Raw genomic sequence first — 22705 nt, 5'->3', positions numbered from 1 at the left:
TATTTATATATATATAGTTTATGTATATACATACATATATGAACACATGTATATATGTGTATACATAGTGTATTTTATATATACATACATATATGTATATATATATACACATGTATATATAGTGTATTTTTATATATATGCATACATATATGTATGTATACACACATCTATATACATAGTCTATTTTATGTATACATACATATCTGTATACATATATGTATTTATTCATACGTATATATGTGTATATAAATATATAATTTGTATCTATATATGATATATACATATATTTATTTACATATATATATAGATATAGTATACATCATATATATATACACATATATATTTACATATATAGATATATACATATATCTATACATATATAAGTGTATATATATATATGTATATATTTTTTAATATATATATATGTGTATGTATATATATATATATATTATATATATATGTGTGTGTATTTGTATCCATTTTATTTTAATGTAGTATTATTGTGTTAACTGGGACAAGCAGCAGTAATGTACATATTTGGCAGTGCTGGTGGTCCGCCAACACGCTGGGTGGCGCTGTCGGCACTACAGGGCGTTACAATGCCGACCCTTGCTACTTTGTCATCAAGTTAGTTTCCTTTGTCTTAGTTAATAATCTTCTTTACATACCGCAACCGCAGACTAACTTGTAAATGTTACATGTATAAATATACTTATATATGTATACATATATGTGTATAAGTTTACGCCGGTATTTACTGCTTGAAGCGTGCTTAACGCCACTCGGGCAGCTTTATTTACGCTAGCTACTTGTTGTTAGCTGTTAGCTGGCACATATCTGCTAGCACGACAATGAAAATGGCGACAATATATACTGTTTTTAAACACTTCGACGAAGGAAAAGACAAATTAATGGAGCTGCCTGCGTTAAACAAAGCCTCAGTGTTGGTCCCACTGTTTGTAAGAAGTGGGAAGCTGCATACTCTGATGACTTTGCGTTCTGAAGAGGTAACATATCGAGTGTACAATTGTTACTATTTGTTGTCAAAATGTGTGTGTGTGTGTGTGTTGTATTTCTACCCTTCTTGAGACACCAAGAAGGAAAAGTAGCTTCCATATGAGGAGGTGTGAACAAGTGATGACATAATTCATGGTCCCAATAACATTTCCTCTAATAGAGAGCCAAACACTACAGTCCGTGAACATTGCTCCAAAGTCAGGATTTTTGGTTGATTTAATGTGCATACAAAAGTAAACACAGGTGCAAAGGTAGCAATATATAGTAAAACAAGACGGCAGCTAAAGAAGGACTTCACTATAGATGTAAGACAACCCATATGTGACCATAGGATGGACAAATAGACCACGCCAGTGATTCTCAAACCTTTTTTTCAGTCATGTACCCCCTGTGAACATTTTTTTAATTCAATCCAATCCATCCCATCCATTTTATACCGCTTATTCCCTTTAGGGCGGGGGGCGCTAGTGCCTATCCTAGCCACAATCGGGCGGAAGGCGGCGTACACCCTGGACAAGTCGCCACCTCATCGCAGCAATCCAATCCACTTTATTTAACAGCCATGTTAAAAACATTATGCTCCACCAATGACTGAATAAAAACAAAAAATAAATAAATATAAAACCGATCAAAATATTAGAATAAATATGTAATTTAAGTACCCCCAGCATTTTTGGTGGAAAAAAAGAGATAAAGAAGTAAAATACAGCACTATGTCATCAGTTTCTGATTTATTAGATCGTATAACAGAACAAAATATTGCAAATTTGTGGTGCTCTTTCTTGAACTCTTTGGAAAACAAGATATAAAAATAACTACAAACTTATTGAAAAATAAACAAGTGTTTCAATTAAAAAATAAATATTTCTCCACATAGAAGTAATCATCAACTCAAAGACCTACTGAAAGCCACTACTAGCGACCACGCAGTCTGATAGTTTATATATCAATGATGAAATATTAACATTGCAACACATGCCAATACGGCCTTTTTAGTTTACTAAATTGCAATTTTAAATGTCCCGAGAGTTTCGTCTTCAAAACGTCGTGTTATGATGACGTTTACGCAAGACGTCACGGGTTTTAAGGAAAAATGAGCGCTGCACACACACACAGCTAAAAGTCGTCTGCTTTAACGGCGTAATTACACAGTATTTTGGACATCTGTGTTGCTGAATCTTTTGCAATTTGTTCAATTAATAATGGAGACGTCAAAGAAGAAAGATGTAGGTGGGAAGCTTTAGCATTTAGCCACACAAACACACGGTGATTCCTTGTTTAAAATTCCTGGAGGTGAAACTTTCCTATGGATCAGAGCCAACATGGATCCCGACCAAATGTCAATCAGCAGGTTTCAGTGAGAAAATTGTGGTTAAAAAGTCAGTTCTTACTGGAGAAAAGCTGAGCTTGTGTCGTCCATAAAGCTGCCGTCGACTTCCCTGAGACATTGGCGTCAAGACACCCGTGAAGACACCCTTCCGACTATCAGGTACTATTAAACTCACTAAAACACCAGCAACACAATAGAAAGATCAGGGATTTCCCAGAATTATCCTAGTAAATGTGTCTAAAAACATCGGAATCCGTCCCAATGCAATCGCGTTTTTTTTTTTTTAACTTTTTGTTTTTTTCTAGTCCGTCGCTATCAATATCGTCAAACACAAATCTTTCATCCTCGCTCAAATTAATGGGGAAATTGTCGTTTTCTCGGTCCGAATAGCACTTTTTGTTGGAGGCTCTCTTTAAAAATAATGCGAATGTGTGAGGAGCCCCCACACGTGTGATGTCATCATCTGCGATTTCCGGTAGAGGCAGGGCTTTTCTGTTAGCACCGAAAGTTGCAAACTTTATTGTGGATGTTCTCACTAAATGCTTTCAGCAAAAATATGGTAATATCGCGAAATGATCAAGTATGACACATAGAATGGACCTGCTATCCCCGTTTAAATAAGAAAATCTCATTTCAGTAGGCCTTTAAAGTGGCCTCTTTGGGGATTGTAATAGAGATCCATCTGGATTCATCAACTTAATTCTAAACATTTCTTCACAAAAAAAATCTTTAACATCAATATTTATGGAACATGTCCACAAACAATCTAGCTGTCAACACTGATTATTGCATTGTTGTATTTTTTTTTCCACAGTTTATGAACATACATTCATATTTTGTTGAAGTATTATTCAATAAATATATTTATAAAGGATTTTTAAATTGCTGCTATTTTTAGAATATTGAAAAAAAATCTCACGTACCCCTTTGCATACTTTCAAGTACCCCCATTTTAGAACCACTGGACTACGCTACTAAGACTATAGTGGTCATTAACAGTTACTTTCTACAGCTGGGTTTCCCACAGTGTGGCACAGGGGCCATCTGTGGTCCCTGACTCCTTTGTCATCGGCCTTAAGCACGTTACAAAAAACAAAAACTAGAGATCTGATTTGCACCCCTGGTGGTGAAATCTATCAAAATGGGGGTGGCCCCAAAAAGGAGGGATTTTTCACATTGACCGTGTGTCGCTTTTAAATGTGCTCCTCCTCTGGTCAACATATGAAATAACAAGTGTGTGTAAAAATGTTAAGTGCTCCCCCTCTGGTCAACATATGAAATAACAAGTGTGTGTAAAAATTTTAAGTGCTCCCCCTCTGGTCAACATATGAAATAAGTGTGTGTAAAAATGTGAAGTGCTCCCCCTCTGGTCAACATATGAAATAACAAGTGTGTGTAAAAAATTTAAGTGCTCCCCCTCTGGTCAACATATGAAATAACAAGTGTGTGTAAAAATTTTAAGTGCTCCCCCTCTGGTCAACATATGAATTAACAAGTGTGTGTAAAAAATTTAAGTGCTCCCCCTCTGGTCAACATATGAAATAAGTGTGTGTAAAAATGTGAAGTGCTCCCCCTCTGGTCAACATATGAAATAACAAGTGTGTGTAAAAAATTTAAGTGCTCCCCCTCTGGTCAACATATGAAATAACAAGTGTGTGTAAAAATGTTAAGTGCTCCCCCTCTGGTCAACATATGAATTAACAAGTGTGTGTAAAAAATTTAAGTGCTCCCCCTCTGGTCAACATATGAAATAAGTGTGTGTAAAAATGTGAAGTGCTCCCCCTCTGGTCAACATATGAAATAACAAGTGTGTGTAAAAATTTTAAGTGCTCTCCATCTGGTCAACATATGGAATAACAAGTGTGTGTAAAAATTTTAAGTGATACCGCTCTGGTCAACATATGAAATAAGTGTGTGTAAAAATGTGAAGTGCTCCCCCTTTGGTCAACATATGAAATAACAAGTGAGTGTAAAGATGTGAAGTGCTCCCTCTCTGGTCAACATATGAAATAACAAGTGAGTGTAAAGATGTGAAGTGCTCCCTCTCTGGTCAACATATGAAATAACAAGTGTGTGTAAAAATTTTAAGTGCTCCCGCTCTGGTCAACATATGAAATAACAAGTGAGTGTAAAGATGTGAAGTGCTCCCTCTCTGGTCAACATATGAAATAACAAGTGAGTGTAAAGATGTGAAGTGCTCCCTCTCTGGTCAACATTTGTAATAAGTGTGTTTAGACATTGAAATGCCCCCCTGGCCAAAATGTTATAAAAAAAATAAAAATATATGTATGTGGAGACATACTGTAATAACTTGAAGTAAATAATAAAGATGAAAAACTAATTACAAAACATAAAATAAATTAACGAAAAGCAGTCTTTCTCAAAATGTGTACATTTTTTTCCTCATAAAATTGCGAACAATTTCTAATGTTTTTTCTGTTTCTGTAATACTGCAATAGTTCCTCGTCAAAATGTTACTTTTTTAATGTAAAATTATTACATTTTAATGCAAAATGGCGACATTTGTCATATAAAATTCCGACCTCTAACACGATATTGCCAATTTTTTTGCTGTTCTTGTAAAATAGTGACTTTTTTTTTTAAACAAAATGATGACATTTATCATCATTTTGCCAAGTAAAATTCTGATTATTCTTATAAAAATGTTAAGTTTTCTTATAAAATTGTGACTTTTGTCCAGTAAAATGAAAATTATCATAAAATTGCCAACATTTTAAGCTTTTTTTTGGTAAAATTGTGACTGTTTATTGAGTAAAATTCCAACGTTTATCACAAAGGTGCACAAATGTTCAGTTTTTCTTGTCAAATTCTGACTTGTGTTGAGTAAAATGACAACTTTTGTTATGACAAAGGCCAACATTCTAAGTTTTTCTTGTGTAGTTGTGACCTTTTTCTTGTGAACAATTCCAATATTTGCATAGTATGTATAAAATATTAATGTAAATGCAAATCTTTATATATCTAAAAAGGGTGGTCCTCAACAGGGAAGCATTTTTCTCAGGTCTCAAGAAGTTAAGAAATATAAGAGTGTGTGTGTGTGTGTGTGTGTGTTTGTATGTATATATATATGTATGTATGTATACATGTATTATATGTACGTATGTATGTATATACATATTTACATATAAACATACATACAATATATGATATATATATATATATTATGTTATGTTATTTAATTTTATATGTATGTATGTATGTATATATATAGCTAAGGACCAGTGGAGGCGAGGTGTGTTTTCCTGGTGGCAAACAAGAGCCAGGTGACAAAGATGAAGTGGACACAGCCCTGAGAGAAGCTGAAGAGGAGATAGGTTTACTTCCTGCTGATGTCCACGTCGTCTGCACCTTACAGCCCATCATCACTAAGGTACAAGAATACATTGTGAATCATCTTGGACTATATTTATGACAAATGTGTGCTCTTTCTTAAAGATGTGCTATTTGGATTTTACATTGTATCAGACGTCATGTGAAAATGGATTTGACCTTTGCGGCTGAGTTTTACATTCATAAATGTAAGTTTGTCAAAACCCAACCTGCTTTTTGTGCCTTTAAAAAAAGTTAGAACTTTACTTTTAAACACTTTCTACGTCTAACAACCAAAAAGCTCTGAAAACTATTTCCAGAACTTGTGTGAGCCTATAAACTACCGTATTTTTCTGAGTATAAGTTGCTGCGGAGTATACATAACACCGGCTGAAAATGCATAATAAAGAAGGGAAAAAACTAGGGCTGGGCAACGATTAAAAATGTTAATCGAAGTGAATCGCACAATTTCTCCGATTAATCGCGATTAACTGCATTGTATACGCAAAGCCCAATAATGAATTCAAAAGTAGTGTGTAGTGCACCTTTATTGGAATATTCTCCCACATGAACAAAAGCGCCAAAACATTTGTTGTGCAAACACAATTTAAATCAGTCCTTGTTAAACAGTAGCAGTTAAATAGCATATTTTATGAAAATCAACTCAAAAAATGTAAATACAAACATTTAAGCTTATTGCCACTGCCAGGGTATTTAAGTTATCCTGTTTGTTATGGAAAATAAATATAATCTACATACAAATCTCTGAGCCACAATCATAACATCTGAACAGGCAATTTCTGAGGTAACAGCAGAAACATTTTTTTTTTATCAGGGATCTTATGTTTAAAAAACCTATATTATAGGTAGTGGGCTGTTTTAGGGAATTTTTGATCAAATTATCCGTAGTAGCAATATTAATAATGTTGTGTTTATTCTGCGTAGTGCACTTAAAATAATTATGACCATATCTAGGAATTGATATGATGGGAATTTTCCGATTGTTTGCTTGGTGCTTTGATAAACTGAACGCATATACATGGTACTATATTGTGATGTTATGAGCCAGGGAATAAAAGAACTACCCTAGCCAGCATGCAACAGGAGTGACGAGCATATAGGTTGTGTCGCCATGACGACATCTTGTATGTTGTGATATGCACGCTCTGAAAGTAAAAGTTAAGAACTCAGCCAACACTCCTGGTCTGCATTATTCATAAATAGACAGACAACACATATACTCCGCTGCTTCACAGGCCGCTGGATGTAGCCGGCAAAGTATTCCCATGCTAGCTAGCCGGTCTAGCAAGCACGTGTCAATCAGTCCAAAACGGCCCGATCTATCCACATCCAGAATTGTCTGGCGGTCGTAAGTGATCCCGGAGTGACCACGCTGTAAGCCAGCCAGGAAATTTGCAGAATTGTCCGGTATTTTTGCCAAATGTTCCATCTTTACCAAGAGCCCCTCCACGCCGAAGTACATCCGGGCGACGCCATCTTATTAAGAAAAGGCGTTAACAAAATAAAAGCATGTAAACAACATACGCAAATGTGCGATAAAATATTTGTCGGCGTTAATAGATTGATGAGTTAACTCGTAATTAACGCATTAACTTGCCCACCCCTAGAAAAAAACATATATAAGTCGCACTGGAGTGTAAGTCGCATTTTGGGGGGAAATTTATTGGATAAAAGCCAACACCAAGAATAGACATTTGAAAAGCAAATTCAAATAAATAAAGAATAGTGAACAACAGTCTGAATAAGTGTACGTTATATGAGGCATAAATACCCAACTGCTATGTTAACAAAACATATTATGGTAAGAGTCATTCAAATAACTATAACATATAGAACATGCTATACCTTTACCAAACAATCTCTCACTCCTAATCCATAAATCCCATGAAATCTTTTACCTCCAGTCCAGGGATGTCCAAAAAGCGGCCCGCAGCTAATTGTTTACCGGCCCGCCACACATTCTGCACAAATTGCAAAATTGATAGTATTGTAAAAATAAAAAATAAACATTAACAAAAAAAGGCTTCACGGTGGCAGAGGGGTTAGTGCGTCTGCCTCACAATACGAAGGTCCTGCAGTCCTGGGTTCAAATCCAGGCTCGGGATCTTTCTGTGTGGAGTTTGCATGTTCTCCCCGTGAATGCGTGGGTTCCCTCCGGGTACTCCGGCTTCCTCCCACTTCCAAAGACATGCACCTGGGGATAGGTTGATTGGCAACACTAAATTGGCCCTAGTGTGTGAATGTTGTCTGTCTATCTGTGTTGGCCCTGCGATGAGGTGGCGACTTGTCCAGGGTGTACCCCGCCTTCCGCCCGATTGTAGCTGAGATAGGCGCCAGCGCCCCCCGCGACCCCGATAGGGAATAAGCGGTAGATAAAATGGATGGGCATTAACAAAAAAGTGGAATGAGGTGAAATCTAATGAGAAAAAGTGGCAATGTTGACACAAAGCTGCCATGCAGGCAGTTTTTTTTCCTTTAGTCTTTATTATTTTTTTTTTCATTGCTCAAAAAAAAAAAAAAGGACATAAAAATCTGTTATAATGCAGTGGTTCTCAAATGGGGGTACTTGAAGGTATGCCAGGGGGTACGTGAGATTTTTAAAAAATATTCTAAAAATAGCAACAATTCAAAAATGCTTTATGAATATATTTATTGAATAATACTTCAACAAAATATGAATGTAAGTTCATAAACTGTGAAAAAAAATGCAACAATGCAATATTCAGTGTTGACAGTTAGATTTTTTGTGGACATGTTCCATAAATATTGATGTTAAAGATTTCTTTTTTTGTGAAGAAATGTTTAGAATAAGTTGATGAATCCAGATGGATCTCTATTACAATCCCCAAAGAGGGCACTTTAAGTTGATGATTACTTCTATGTGTAGAAATCTTTATTTAGAATTGAATCACTTCCTTTTTTTCCAAATAGTTCAAGAAAGACGACTACAAATGAGCAATATTTTGCACTTTTATACAATTTAATAAATCAAAAACCGACGACATACTGCTGTATTTTACTTCTTTATCTCTTTTTTTCAACCAAAAATCCTTTGCTCTGATTAGGTGGTACTTGAATTAAAAAAATGTTCACAGGGGGTACATCACTGAAAAAAAGGTTGAGAACCACTGTTATAATTAATTATTACTAGGGGTGGGCAAATTAATGCGTTAATTACGAGTTAACTCATCAATCTATTAACGCCGACAATTATTTTATCGCACATTTGCGTTTGTTGTTTAGATGCTTTTATTTTGTTAACGCCTTTTCTTAACAAGATGGCGTCGCCCGGCGTGGAGGGGCTCTTGGTAAAGATGGAACATTTGGCAAAAATACCGGACAATTCTGCAAATGTCATGGCTGTCTTACAGCGTGGTCACTCCGGGATCACTTACGACCGCCAGACAATTCTGGATGTGGATAGATCGGGCCGTTTTGGACTGAATGAGGCGTGCTTGCTAGACCGGCTAGCTAGCATGGGAATACTTTGCCGGCTACATCCAGCGGCCTGTGAAGCAGCGGAGTATATGTGTTGTCTGTCTATTTATGAATAATGCAGACCAGGAGTGTTGGCTGAGTTCTTAACGTTTGCTTTCAGAGCGTGCATATCACAACATACAAGATGCCGTCATGGCGACACAACCTATACCGGGCTACCGCGCATGCCCGTCACTCCTGTTGCATGCTGGGTAGGGTAGTTCTTTTTTCCCCTGGCTCATAACATCACAATATAGTACCATGTATATGCGTTCAGTTTATCAAAGCACCAAGCAAACAATCGGAAAATTCCCATCATATCAATTCCTAGATATGGTCATAATTATTTTAAGTGCACTACGCAGAATAAACACAACATTATTAATATTGCTACTACGGATAATTTGATCAAAAATTCCCTAAAACAGCCCACTACCTATAATATAGGTTTTTTAAACATAAAATCCCTTTTTTTCCTGCTGTTACCTCAGAAATTGCCTGTTCAGATGTTATGATTGTGGCTCAGAGATTTGTATGTAGATTATATTTATTTTCCATAACAAACAGGATAACTTAAATACCCTGGCAGTGGCAATAAGCTTAAATGTTTGTATTTACATTTTTGGAGTTGATTTTCATAAAATATGCTATTTAACTGCTACTGTTTAACAAGGACTGATTTAAATTGTGTTTGCACAACAAATGTTTTGGCGCTTTTGTTCATGTGGGAGAATATTCCAATAAAGGTGCACTACACACTACTTTTGAATTCATTATTGGGCTTTGCGTATACAATGCAGTTAATCGCGATTAATCGGAGAAATTGTGCGATTAACTTCGATTAAAATTTTTAATCGTTGCCCAGCCCTAATTGTTACTTAAAAATTATCACTTTAAAATGTTTTATGTGAAAAAAATTTTGCATATGTTGTGTGGTTGCCATATAAAAACATCAAAGTTTTGACCATAGAGCATAAAACTAAGAAAATAATAGTTCAAACTTAAAATCGACAGATATATTGGAAGTTGATCTTGAAATTTAAGTGTTAAAAGTAAAAAAAAAAATAATAAAAATGCATCACTTTATGAGTGGGGAACCTTTTGGATCTCAAATATATTTAGTAGGATTTTATTTAACTTTTCACTGTGATTACTCAAAAATATTAAATAAAATCAATGGTGTAGCGACTTGTCCAGGGTGTACCCCGCCTTCTGCCCGATTGTAGCTGAGATAGGTGCCAGCGCCCCCCGCGACCCCAAAAGGGAATAAGCGGTAGAAAATGGATGGATGGATGGGTGTCCTGCATATTTGATCTTTGAGGGCTTTAATTGCTAAATAAAGGAAGTCTCCTGAAGGAATCATCCATCCATCCATCCATTTTCTACCGCTTATTTCCTTTTGGGGTCGCGGGGGGCGCTGGCGCCTATCTCGGCTACAATCGGGCGGAAGGCGGGGTACACCCTGGACAAGTCGCCACCTCATCGCAGGGCCAACACAGATAGACAGACAACATTCACACACTAGGGCCAATTTAGTGTTGCCAATCAACCTATCCCCAGGTGCATGTCTTTGGAAGTGGGAGGGGCCTATCCCCAGGTGCATGTCTTTGGAGGTGGGAGGGGCCTATCCCCAGGTGCATGTCTTTGGAGGTGGGAGGGGCCTATCCCCAGGTGCATGTCTTTGGAGGTGGGAGGGGCCTATCCCCAGGTGCATGTCTTTGGAAGTGGGAGGAAGCCGGAGTACCCGGAGGGAACCCACGCAGTCACGGGGAGAACATGCAAACTCCACACAGAAAGATCCCGAGCCTGGATTTGAACCCAGGACTGCAGGACCTGAAGGAATCAAAGTACTAAATATCTATCTAAATCAGGGGTCACCAACGCGGTGCCCGCGGGCAGCAGGTCGCCCGTAAGGACCAGATAAGTCGCTCGCTGGCCTGTTCTTCTACCTCCTCTGTTTCTGCTTGTAAGCGCTGTGTGTGTGTTGACATTAGCAGCAATTAGCCTTCTAAGTCTTCATCTCCTCCACGTGTGGACAGAACAAGGTGTTGGTGACCCCAGTGGTGGGCTTCATCCAGGACTCCTTCAGGACCAGACCAAACCCCGCTGAGGTCAGTGCTGCCTTCACGGTCCCCTTGGACCTCTTCACTTTGGACAAAGACCACCTGGGGGACCCCCGTGCCGCACAGGCCCCAACGCCGTCCTTGTCCTTCCACTTCACCGACCCCCACACGGGAGCCAAGTACCACATTTGGGGTCTGACCGCCATGGTGGCCCTCCTAGTGGCCGCCATCGCTCGCAAGACCACTCCTGAGTTGGATGTGGGCGTCCGGGCAGAAGAGCTGCAAGTCATGCTCACACGACTCCTGGAGGAAAGAAGGAGTAAACTCTGACGTAGTTGTTGACTCATGTGGGGCGGTGGGGGTGTAGCGGGTGGAGCGGCCGTGACAGAAACCAGAGGGTTGCAGGTTCGCTCCCCGCCTCTTGACATCCAAATCGCTGCCGTTGTGTCCTTGGGCAGGACACTTTAACCTCTCGGTCCCCTTCAAGGTTTCTCATTGTGCCATTGGGTTGAGTTTTGCCTTGCCCTGATGTGGGATCTGAGCCCAGGATGTGGTTGTGGCTTGTGCAGCCCTTTGAGACACTCCTGATTTAGGGCTATATAAGTAACTTTGATTGATTGATTGAAAATGTTTATAACGCAGTTCTACATTTTATGTATTCTAAATGGTAAATGGGTTATACTTGTACTACAATGTGAGAGACAATTTCTGCATATGTGGGAAATTAAAGTACAAACTCACATATATATATATATATATATATATATGTATAGAAGGAAATAAAGTACAACTACAGTACATCAAAAACTTTTTTTTATATTTAAGAAAATGAAGTAAAACTACAATTAATCCAAAACTTTTTTGAAGTATATAAAAAAATAAAGTAAAACATTTTTTTTATATTTAAGGAAATAAAGTAAAACTACAATTAATTCCATAACGTTTTTGAAGTATTTAGGAATATAAAGTAAAACTACAGTACATCCAAAACTTGTTTTTAATTATTTAAGAAAATAAAGTACAACTACAGAACATCCAAAACTTTTTTAAGTATTTAAGAAAATAAAGTAAAACTGCAATAAATCCCAAACTTTTTGAAGTATTTAAGAAAATAAAGTAAAAATACAGTACAACCAAAACTTTTTTGAAGTATTTAAGAAAATGAAGTAAAACTACGATAAATCCAACCCTTTTTTTTGAAGTATTTAAGAAAATAAAGTAAAACTACAGTACATCCAAAACTTGTTTTTAATTATTTAAGAAAATAAAGTACAACTACAGTACATCCAAAACTTTTTGAAGTATTTAAGAAAATAAATTAAAACTGCAATAAATCCCAAACTTTTTGAAGTATTTAAGAAAATAAAGTACAACTACAGTACATCCAAAACTTTTTGAAGTATTTAAGAAAATAAATTAAAACTGCAATAAATCCCAAACTTTTTGAAGTATTTAAGAAAATAAAGTACAACTACAGTACATCCAAAACTTTTTTAAGTATTTAAGAAAATGAAGTAAAACTTCAGTACATTCAAAACTTTTTTGAATTATTTAGGAAAATAAAGTAAAACTGGACGAAGTGGCTGGAGATAGGGAAGTCTGGGCTTCCCTGCTTAGGCTGCTGCCCCCGCGACCCGACCTCGGATAAGCGGAAGATGATGGATGGATGGATGGATGGATGGAATAAAGTAAAACTCCATCCATCCATCCATCCATTTCTACCGCTTATTCTCTTTGGAGGCGCTGGTGCCTATCTCAGCTAGAATCGGGCGGAAGGTGACTTACATGCTGGACATATCGCCAGCTCATCGCAGACTTTTTTGAAGTATTTCAGAAAATAAAGTAAAACTACAATAAATCCACAACTTTTTTCAAGTATTTAAAAAAATAAAGTAAAACTACAGTTCATCCAAAACTTTTTTCAAGTATTTCCGAAAATAAAGTAAAACTACAATAAATCCACAACTTTTTTGAACTCCATCCATCCATCCATTTCTACCGCTTATCCCCTTTGGAGGCGCTGGTGCCTATCTCAGCTACAATCGGGCGGAAGGCGGCTTACATGCTGGACAAGTCGCCAGCTCATCGCAGATTTGTTGAAGTATTTGAAATAATAAAGTAAAACTACAGTACATCCAAAACTTTTTTGAAGTATTTCAGAAAATAAAGTAAAACTACAATAAATCCACAACTTTTTTCAAGTATTTAAAAAAATAAAGTAAAACTACAGTACATCCAAAACTTTTTTGAAATATTTAAAAAAATAAAGTAAAACTACAATTAATCCAAAACTTTCTCGAAGTATTTCAGAAAATAAAGTAAAACTACAATAAATCTACAACTTTTTTGAACTCCACCCATCCATCCATTTCTACCGCTTATCCCCTTTGGAGGCGCTGGTGCCTATCTCAGCTGCAATCGGGCGGAAGGCGGCTTACATGCTGGAAAAGTCGCCAGCTCATCGCAGACTTTGTTGAAGTATTCAAAACAATAAAGTAAAACTACAGTACATCCAAAACTTTTTTGAAGTATTGCAGAAAATAAAGTAAAACTACAATAAATCCACAACTTTTTTCAAGTATTTAAAAAAATAAAGTAAAACTACAGTACATCCAAAACTTTTTTGAAGTATTTAAAAAAATAAAGTAAAACTACAATAAATCTACAACTTTTTTGAACTTCATCCATCCATCCATTTTTACCGCTTATTCTCTTTGGAAGCGCCGGTGCCTATCTCAGCTACAATCGGGCGGAAGGCGGCGTACACCCTGGACAAGTCGCCAGCTCATCGCAGTCTTTTTTGAAGTATTTAAAATATAAAGTAAAACTACAGTACATCCAAAACTTTTTTGAAGTATTTCAGAAAATAAAGTAAAACTACAGTACATCCAAAACTTTTCTGAAGTATTTCAGAAAATAAAGTAAAACTACAATAAACCCACAACTTTTTTGAAGTATTTAGAAATATAAAGTAAAACCACAGTACATCCAAAACTTTTTTTAATTAAGAAAAAAAAGTACAACTACAGTACATCCAAAACTTTTTGAAGTATTTAAGAAAATAAAGTAAAACTACAATAAATCCCAAACTTTTTGAAGTATTTAAGAAAATTAAGTAAAAATACAGTACAACCAAAACTTTTTTGAAGTATTTAGGTTGATTGGCAACACTAAATGGTCCCTAGAGTGTGAATGGTATCTATCTATCTGTGTCGGCCCTGTGATCAGGTGGCGACTTGTCCAGGGTGTACACCGCCTTCCGCCCGAATCAGCTGAGATAGGCTCCAACGACCCCGAATGGGACGAGTGGTAAAAAATGGATGGATGGATGGAAAGTAAAACTACAGTACATCCAAAACTTCGACGTATTTAAGAAAATAAAGTAAAACTATAGTACAACCAAAGTTTATAATAACTTATTTAAAAAGTTGTACTTAAGTGTTCTGACTAAAGTGGAAAAAGTGGCAAATAATGAAGTGTTTTATTTTCTCCTATTGCTGATTGTTTTGTGTCATTTACAATAAAAAAAATAAAAATTTAAATCAATTCTGTCATGCAGGAAGCAAACAATTCCAGACTTTGTAGTTGTTATTAATGATTTAATGTAGCAGCAGGATTACAGATACAAACTGAAGAGTATACAAATGTCCAGACCAAGGCAAAGTACATGTGAAGAAGAATTCAGATGAATGAGAACACACTGAGGGGGGGTCAGAAGGCTAAATATAGAATAAAGCTCACACACACACACACACGCACACACACACACACACACACACACACACACCGGGAGAACGCAACATGGATGAGCAAACAAGTCCGAGTACATAAGGACAAACGCTATTGGCAAGTAACAGTAACTTCATGGTTGGTTTTTTTTTTTGTGCTAAAGTCAAAGCATTTCACAGCAACAATAATATTCATCGACATTCCGAGTCCCTTATTTTGTCCCTTTGACCTCACTTGTACAAATCTCATGAGGCAGCCGTAAGAAGAACACTCCAGACTGGTGGCGAGGAGCGGAACTGATATTACGTGTGATGATGATGATGATGATGATGATGGTGGTTAAAGTGGAATATATTAAGAGTGAGGAAGTTGACGAGACACAAAAAGAACACAACTTGTTTTCATCATCAAGGCACACATTGTTGAAAGCGTCACGAATGAAAGCAGCCCTGCGAGAACGTTTTCACGTTTCGATATTTTCTGTGAAACGGGGAGAAAAAGCACGACACGCTTGTGTTAGGGCGCACTCGCACCTCGCCGGCAAAGAGATATAAGCGAGTGTTATCGCACATCCTGCAGACGTTCACGCGGAGCTCTCCGGAAAACGACGTTTTCACTTGGACCACAAACACTCCCGACCTCGAGTACACACAACGTTGTCTAGAACACATCAGGGCTGTGAGATATCATCACAACGTTGTCTAGAACACATCAGGGCTGTGAGATATCATCACAACGTTGTCTAGGACACATCAGGGCTGTGAGATATCATGTCAACGTTGTCTAGAACACATCAGGGCTGTGAGATATCATCACAACGTTGTCTAGGACACATCAGGGCTGTGAGATATCATCACAACGTCGTCTAGAACACATCAGGGCTGTGAGATATCATGTCAACGTTGTCTAGAACACATCAGGGCTGTGAGATATCATCACAATGTTGTCTAGGACACATCAGGGCTGTGAGATATCATCACAACGTCGTCTAGAACACATCAGGGCTGTGAGATATCATCACAACGTTGTCTAGAACACATCAGGGCTGTGAGATATCATCACAACGTTGTCTAGAACACATCAGGGCTGTGAGATATCATCACAACGTTGTCTAGAACACATCAGGGCTGTGAGATATCATCACAACGTTGTCTAGAACACATCAGGGCTGTGAGATATCATCACAACGTTGTCTAGAACACATCAGGGCTGTGAGATATCATCACAACGTTGTCTAAAACACATCAGGGCTGTGAGATATCATCACAACGTTGTCTAGAACACATCAGGGCTGTGAGATATCATCACAACGTTGTCTAGGACACATCAGGGCTGTGAGATATCATCACAACGTCGTCTAGAACACATCAGGGCTGTGAGATATCATCACAACGTTGTCTAGGACACATCAGGGCTGTGAGATATCATGTCAACGTTGTCTAGAACACATCAGGGCTGTGAGATATCATCACAACGTTGTCTAGGACACATCAGGGCTGTGAGATATCATCACAACGTCGTCTAGAACACATCAGGGCTGTGAGATATCATCACAACGTTGTCTAGGACACATCAGGGCTGTGAGATATCATGTCAACGTTGTCTAGAACACATCAGGGCTGTGAGATATCATCACAACGTTGTCTAGGACACATCAGGGCTGTGAGATATCATCACAACGTCGTCTAGAACACATCAGGGCTGTGAGATATCATCACAACGTTGTCTAGAACACATCAGGGCTGTGAGATATCATCACAACGTTGTCTAGAACACATCAGGGCTGTGAGATATCATCACAACGTTGTCTAGAACACATCAGGGCTGTGAGATATCACAACGTTGTCTAGAACACATCAGGGCTGTGAGATATCACAACGTTGTCTAGGACACATCAGGGCTGTGAGATATCACAACGTTGTCTAGAACACATCAGGGCTGTGAGATATCATCACATTTCCTGGAGACACAACTTGACTGGCAGGACTGCAGCTATCAATTAGTTGGGGGAATCAAATTAAACCTGCGATGAGGTGGCGACTTGTCCAGGGTGTACCCCGCCTTCTGCCCGATTGTAGCTGAGATAGGCGCCAGCGCCCCCCGCGACCCCGAAAGGGAATAAGCGGTAGGAAATGGATGGATGAATCAAATTAAACATGGTTCTCGTACTCTGTATCTGCTACTGTTGGAACTGGAACATGAATCATCATAAATAAATAAACACCAGAATATATAAATATTCTACTCAAAAAAAAATATTGGGTGATAATATTGCATATTTTGTGTTTGTTATTCAATCTAAAAACAGGGTTTCCTTTGACCAAAATAGCATACAACTTAAATCTTTAAAATCATATCGACAGATGGACCTAATGTTGATCTGGAGATTTAAAACTTGAATAATAATAAAACAAAATAATACTGACACATTTTATTATTTTTTTTGACCAAAACCCTTAGGGGTCCCTGGGATCGAGCCTGAGTGGAGGCCTAAATGTATATTGGTTATACATATATTATGGTAAATGGGTTGTACTTGTATAGCGCTTTTCTACTACTTCCACATTCACCCATTCACACACTGATGGAGGGAGCTGCCATGCAAGGCCCGAACCAACACCCATCTTACAAAAGCCCCCTAACATTTAACTGAAAACCTTTCCTAAATGCTCCGTCTGACAATTTCCATTGCTGGACCCCAGGTAAACTTTCACCTATATCCATCCATCCATCCATCCATCATCTTCCGCTTATCCGAGGTCGGGTCGCGGGGGCAACAGCCTAAGCAGGGAAACCCAGACTTCCCTCTCCCCAGCCACTTCGTCTAGCTCTTCCCGGGGGATCCCGAGGCGTTCCCAGGCCAGCCGGGAGACATAGTCTTCCCAACGTGTCCTGGGTCTTCCCCGTGGCCTCCTACAGGGTGGACGTGCCCTAAACACCTCCCTAGGGAGGCGTTCGGGTGGCATCCTGACCAGATGCCAGAACCACCTCATCTGGCTCCTCTCCATGTGAAGGAGCAGCGGCTTTACTTTGAGTTCCTCCCGGATGGCAGAGCTTCTCACCCTATCTCTAAGGGAGAGACCCAAACTCATTTGGGCCGCTTGTACCCGTGATCTTATCCTTTCGGTCATGACCCAAAGCTCATGACCATAGGTGAGGATGGGAACTTAGATCGAGCGGTAAATTGAGAGCTTTGTCTTCCGGCTCAGCTCCTTCTTCACCACAACGGATCGGTACAACGTCCGCATTACTGAAGACGCCGCACCGATCCGCCTGTCGATCTCACAATCCACTCTTCCCCCACTCGTGAACAAGACTCCTAGGTACTTGAACTCCTCCACTTGGGGCAGGGTCTCCTCCCCAACCCGGAGATGGCACTCCACCCTTTTCCGGGCGAGTACCACGGACTCGGACTTGGAGGTGCTGATTCTCATTCCGGTCGCTTCACACTCGGCTGTGAACCGATCCAGTGAGAGCTGAAGATCCCGGTCAGATGAAGCCATCAGGACCACATCATCTGCAAAAAGCAGAGACCTAATCCTGCGGTCACCAAACCGGAACCCCTCAACGCCTTGACTGCGCCTAGAAATTCTGTCCATAAAAGTTATGAACAGAATCGGTGACAAAGGACAGCCTTGGCGGAGTCCAACCCTCACTGGAAATGTGTTCGACTTACTGCCGGCAATGCGGACCAAGGTCTGGCACTGATCGTACAGGGAGCGGACCGCCACAATAAGACAGTCCGATACCCCATACTCTCTGAGCACTCCCCACAGGACTTCCCGAGGGACACGGTCCAATGCCTTCTCCAAGTCCACAAAGCACATGTAGACTGGTTGGGCAAACTCCCATGCACCCTCAAGGACCCTGCCCAGAGTATAGAACTGGTCCACAGTTCCACGACCAGGACGAAAACCACACTGTTCCTCCTGAATCCGAGGTTCGACTATCCGACGTAGCCTCCTCTCCAGTACACCTGAATAAACCTTACTGGGAAGGCTGAGGAGTGTGATCCCACCTATATCACATATATCAGTAGCGGCAATACTCAGAGGTTACACACGATGGCGCTAAAAGCTATGTTAGAAACTGTCTTTGAAATACGTTTCGCGATCGTGTATTTAAATTCACAAGGTGTATGGAGCTTTATTGACACAGTTTAGTAACTTAAAGGCCTACTGTGTATTTGCAGTGAACCGTTTCGGTACGAGGGTGTATCGCACGAGTTTGTAAACTAAAGTCTTAACAAGCTGCTCTGCTTTCTGCCTCTGTCTGAGCAGTGAACACCCAGCGGTGGTTACATACAAAGCCAATCAGCAGTGTGTATTCAGAGTGCATGTTGTCAGTGCTCCGGTGTCAAGATGAGCAGATATGTGTTTAGCCGGTGAGCAGCTGACATCAAACACTTCCCAGTCGCAACTATTACAAACATTACTATGAGCCCGTTGACCTTCTAGAACAGGGGCCGGGAACCTTTTTGCCTGAGAGAGCCACGAAAGCCAAATATTTTAAAATATTGAGAGCCATGTAATATTTTTTTAACTCTGAATACAACTAAATGTGTGCATTTTTAAGTAAGACCAACATGTTTAGAGTATAATAAATCTCCTCTTCTTGTTAATAACATTCTTATGCTGAAGTTAACCAATAATAAATCAAATACTTTTTGCCATTGATGCGACTTCTTGAACAAGTCTGGTAGAAAACGGATGGATGGATAAAAAGCATGAGAATGTTTTATATTTTGAACGTTATTTTTAGCACTGTGCTTACTAGCGGAATTATTCATAATTATCGTGTTAAGCCAGGGGTGTCCTAACTTTTTCCACTGAGGGCCGCACACTGAAAAATCAGAGCAAGCGGGGGCCATTTTCATAATATTTATTTTTAAAACCAATACAATATATGTATAAAAATTATACATTTAGGCCTCCACTCAGTTATAATCCCAGGGTCAAAGATTTTTTGGTAAAAAAAAATATTAAAAATGTGTCATTATTCAGTATTATAATTTTTATTATTATGCAAGTTTTAAATCTCTAGATCAACATTAGAAAATTTTTTGGGAAAAAACACAAAATATGCAATATTTTCACCCAATAAATTTTTTAGGTGGAATATTTGAGATTATATAATAATTGAAGCCTTAATTTTGGATTTTGATTCATTATTATTTTTTGAGCAATGACACTAAAATAATAGGGGATCCAAAAGTGTCCTACTTATTAAAGCGTTAAAAAATAAATTATACATTTTATTTACCGTTTACTTTTGGCACAATAATCTCGAGATCAACTTCAGATATATCCGTCAATTTTAAGTTTTATTTTTGTTTATGTTTTGTTTGTTTTAGGCCCTTCTTTAGAAAAAAAAAACAGCTCAGTTTTTTATATGGTAAAACACAAAATATGCAACATTTTCCCCCAAAAATATCTCAAAGTGGAATATTTAATGTGATGTAATCGAAGCCTTGAATAGGTCAATAATTCAAAATGACATTGATTTTGATTCATTATTATTTTTTAAAGAAAAACAGCCTGCATGGCAGCTTTGTGTTATAAGAGTAAGCATTGCAACAATTTCTTGTTACATTTCACCCGTTTGCTCTTTTATACCACTTTTTATGTTTTTAATTTTTTTTTCTTGTATTCTTAAAATGTGTCGGGGCCTTTTAAAAAATGACCCGCGGGCCACACTTTGGACAGCCCTGTGTTGAGCAATGTCAGCTAAGATTTATCTGAGAGCCAGATGAAGTCATCAAAAGAGCCATAGGTTCCCTACCCTTGTTCTAGAAACTTAAACTGCAGCTCAGTTCTCATAGTTCTGGGTTGGGGTGAACGCTAATTAGCTTTTAGCGTTACGTTAGCTCATTTTGCTGCGTGTGTGTATAATAAAAGTCAACTACAGGCTTCCCAAATGCTGTAATAAATCAAGCATGATGAGTTGACTTGAAACTGTTTAAAGTCGCACTTTTTATATGTAGAAGAAAGGTTTTGTCATTTTATTTAATCAAAACAACAACTTGAGGCAGTTTAATGTGGATTAACGTGGGCAGAATTATTATAATGTTCCCAATGTTGAAAGGATAAAGCCATTGTTTACAAATTTGGTGAATAAATAACCAAAAAATTGATATTTTGTTGTTTTCTTACTGTACCGAAAATGAACCAAACCGGGGTATGTACCGAACCGAAATTTTGTGTAGCGTTACACCCTTAACATATATTGCAGGGGGCGGGAACCTTTTTGTCTTAGAGCCAAGAAGCCAAATATTTTAAAAAGTATTTCCGTAAGAGCCATATAATATATTTTAACATTGAACACAACTTAACACGTGCATTTTTAAGTAAAATTAACATTTCTAGAGTATAATAGGTCTCTTATTCTTTGTAATAACATTGTTATTCTGAAGCTAACTGTGGAGGGGGCGTGGCCTGCAGCAAAGCGGGGCGTTGCCAGGATCGGCCTCGAAATCAGCGACAGGTGTGCAGATGGCCCAGCTGGGCCTTGTTTTCTAATCACTTGTCACTCTGTTTATAAGCAGCAGCCTGGAGGAGAGACAGGGTTGGAGCTGGAGCCAGAGCGCGAGCGAGAACGAAAGAGAAAAAGACAATTGCTGGAAAGCAACGGAGAGACTTTTTGAAAAATAAAACAATATTGTAACCCTGAAACAGGCTCTCATGTCGGTGCCTGGTGGTCTGAAGAACCTCCTAGAGGGCAAGCCCCACACTAACCAATATTACTTCTTACCATTAACGCCATTTCTTGAACAGGTGCGGTAGAAAAACGGATGGATGGATTAAAACTGCATGAGAATGTTTTATATTTTGAACATTATTTTTAACACAGTGATCCATCCATCCATTTCCAACCGCGTATTCCCTTTTGGGGTCGCTGGCGCCTATCTCAGCTACAATCGGGCGGAAGGCGCCGTACACCCTGGACAAGTCGCCACCTCATCGCAGGGCCACACTGTGATTACAAGTGGAATTATTCATTACTTTTCGTGTCAAGCAACGTCAGCTCAGATTTATCCGAGAGCCAGATGTAGTCATCAAAAGAGCCACATCTGGCTCTAGAGCCGCAGGTTCCCTACCCCTGATATATTGTATAGTTTTTTAAAATAAAAAAATAAAAAGTAAAAATGGCTCCCGCTTGCTTTGATTTTTCAGTCTGCGGCCCTAAGTGGAAAAAGTTTGGACACCCCTGGCTTATTTGAAGGAAAAAAGTTGAAATTAACAACATTAACTTGACTTTTATCATGTGAATGTGAATTATATTTATATAGCGCCTTTTCTCTAGTGACTCAAAGCGCTTTACATAGTGAAACCCAATATCTAAGTTACATTTAAACCAGTGTGGGTGGCACTGGGAGCAGGTGGGTAAAGTGTCTTGCCCAAGGACACAACGGCAGGGACTAGGATGGCGGAAGCGGGGATCGAACCTGCAACCCACAAGTTGCTGGCACGGCCGCTCTACCAACCGAGCTATACCGCTATATTATTCATGTGTGCATGAATAAAAAAAAGAAAATATTCAATCTTCAACCAAACTTCCACAGTCATGCAGAGGTCCAGACTTCATCAACTACTATTATTTATACTAATAAACAACTAATCAAAGCATGAGAATATTGCTTTGGAATCAAACAATTTGCTGCAGTCCCCTCGTCTGTAAGGCCCTGAATGTGTCCTGGCTGCTGATTGGACGAAGCAAAGAAGGGGAGGTGCTTCAGTTG

General features: G+C 38.7%; 1 protein-coding gene across 2 annotated transcripts; it reads left to right on the top strand.

The window, feature by feature from the left end:
* The first annotated feature begins 578 nt into the window (after positions 1-578).
* On the top strand, positions 579-21638 carry nudt7 (nudix (nucleoside diphosphate linked moiety X)-type motif 7). Of its 2 annotated transcripts, none has more exons than XM_061896229.1 (3): positions 579-1007; positions 5580-5738; positions 21380-21638. In XM_061896229.1, exons 1-3 carry the CDS (start codon positions 852-854, stop codon positions 21608-21610), a joined length of 546 nt encoding a protein of 181 aa, XP_061752213.1. In that variant the 5' UTR covers positions 579-851; the 3' UTR covers positions 21611-21638. The 2 variants fall into 2 exon arrangements, with proteins under 2 accessions (XP_061752213.1, XP_061752212.1); XM_061896228.1 differs by lacking the exon at positions 21380-21638 and adding an exon at positions 11215-14808.
* The last annotated feature ends 1067 nt before the right edge of the window (positions 21639-22705 follow it).

This window comes from Nerophis ophidion, linkage group LG03 (genome assembly GCF_033978795.1).
Source record: "Nerophis ophidion isolate RoL-2023_Sa linkage group LG03, RoL_Noph_v1.0, whole genome shotgun sequence".
NCBI lineage: Eukaryota > Metazoa > Chordata > Actinopteri > Syngnathiformes > Syngnathidae > Nerophis > Nerophis ophidion.
This window is presented reverse-complemented; position numbering and strand designations above follow the sequence as displayed.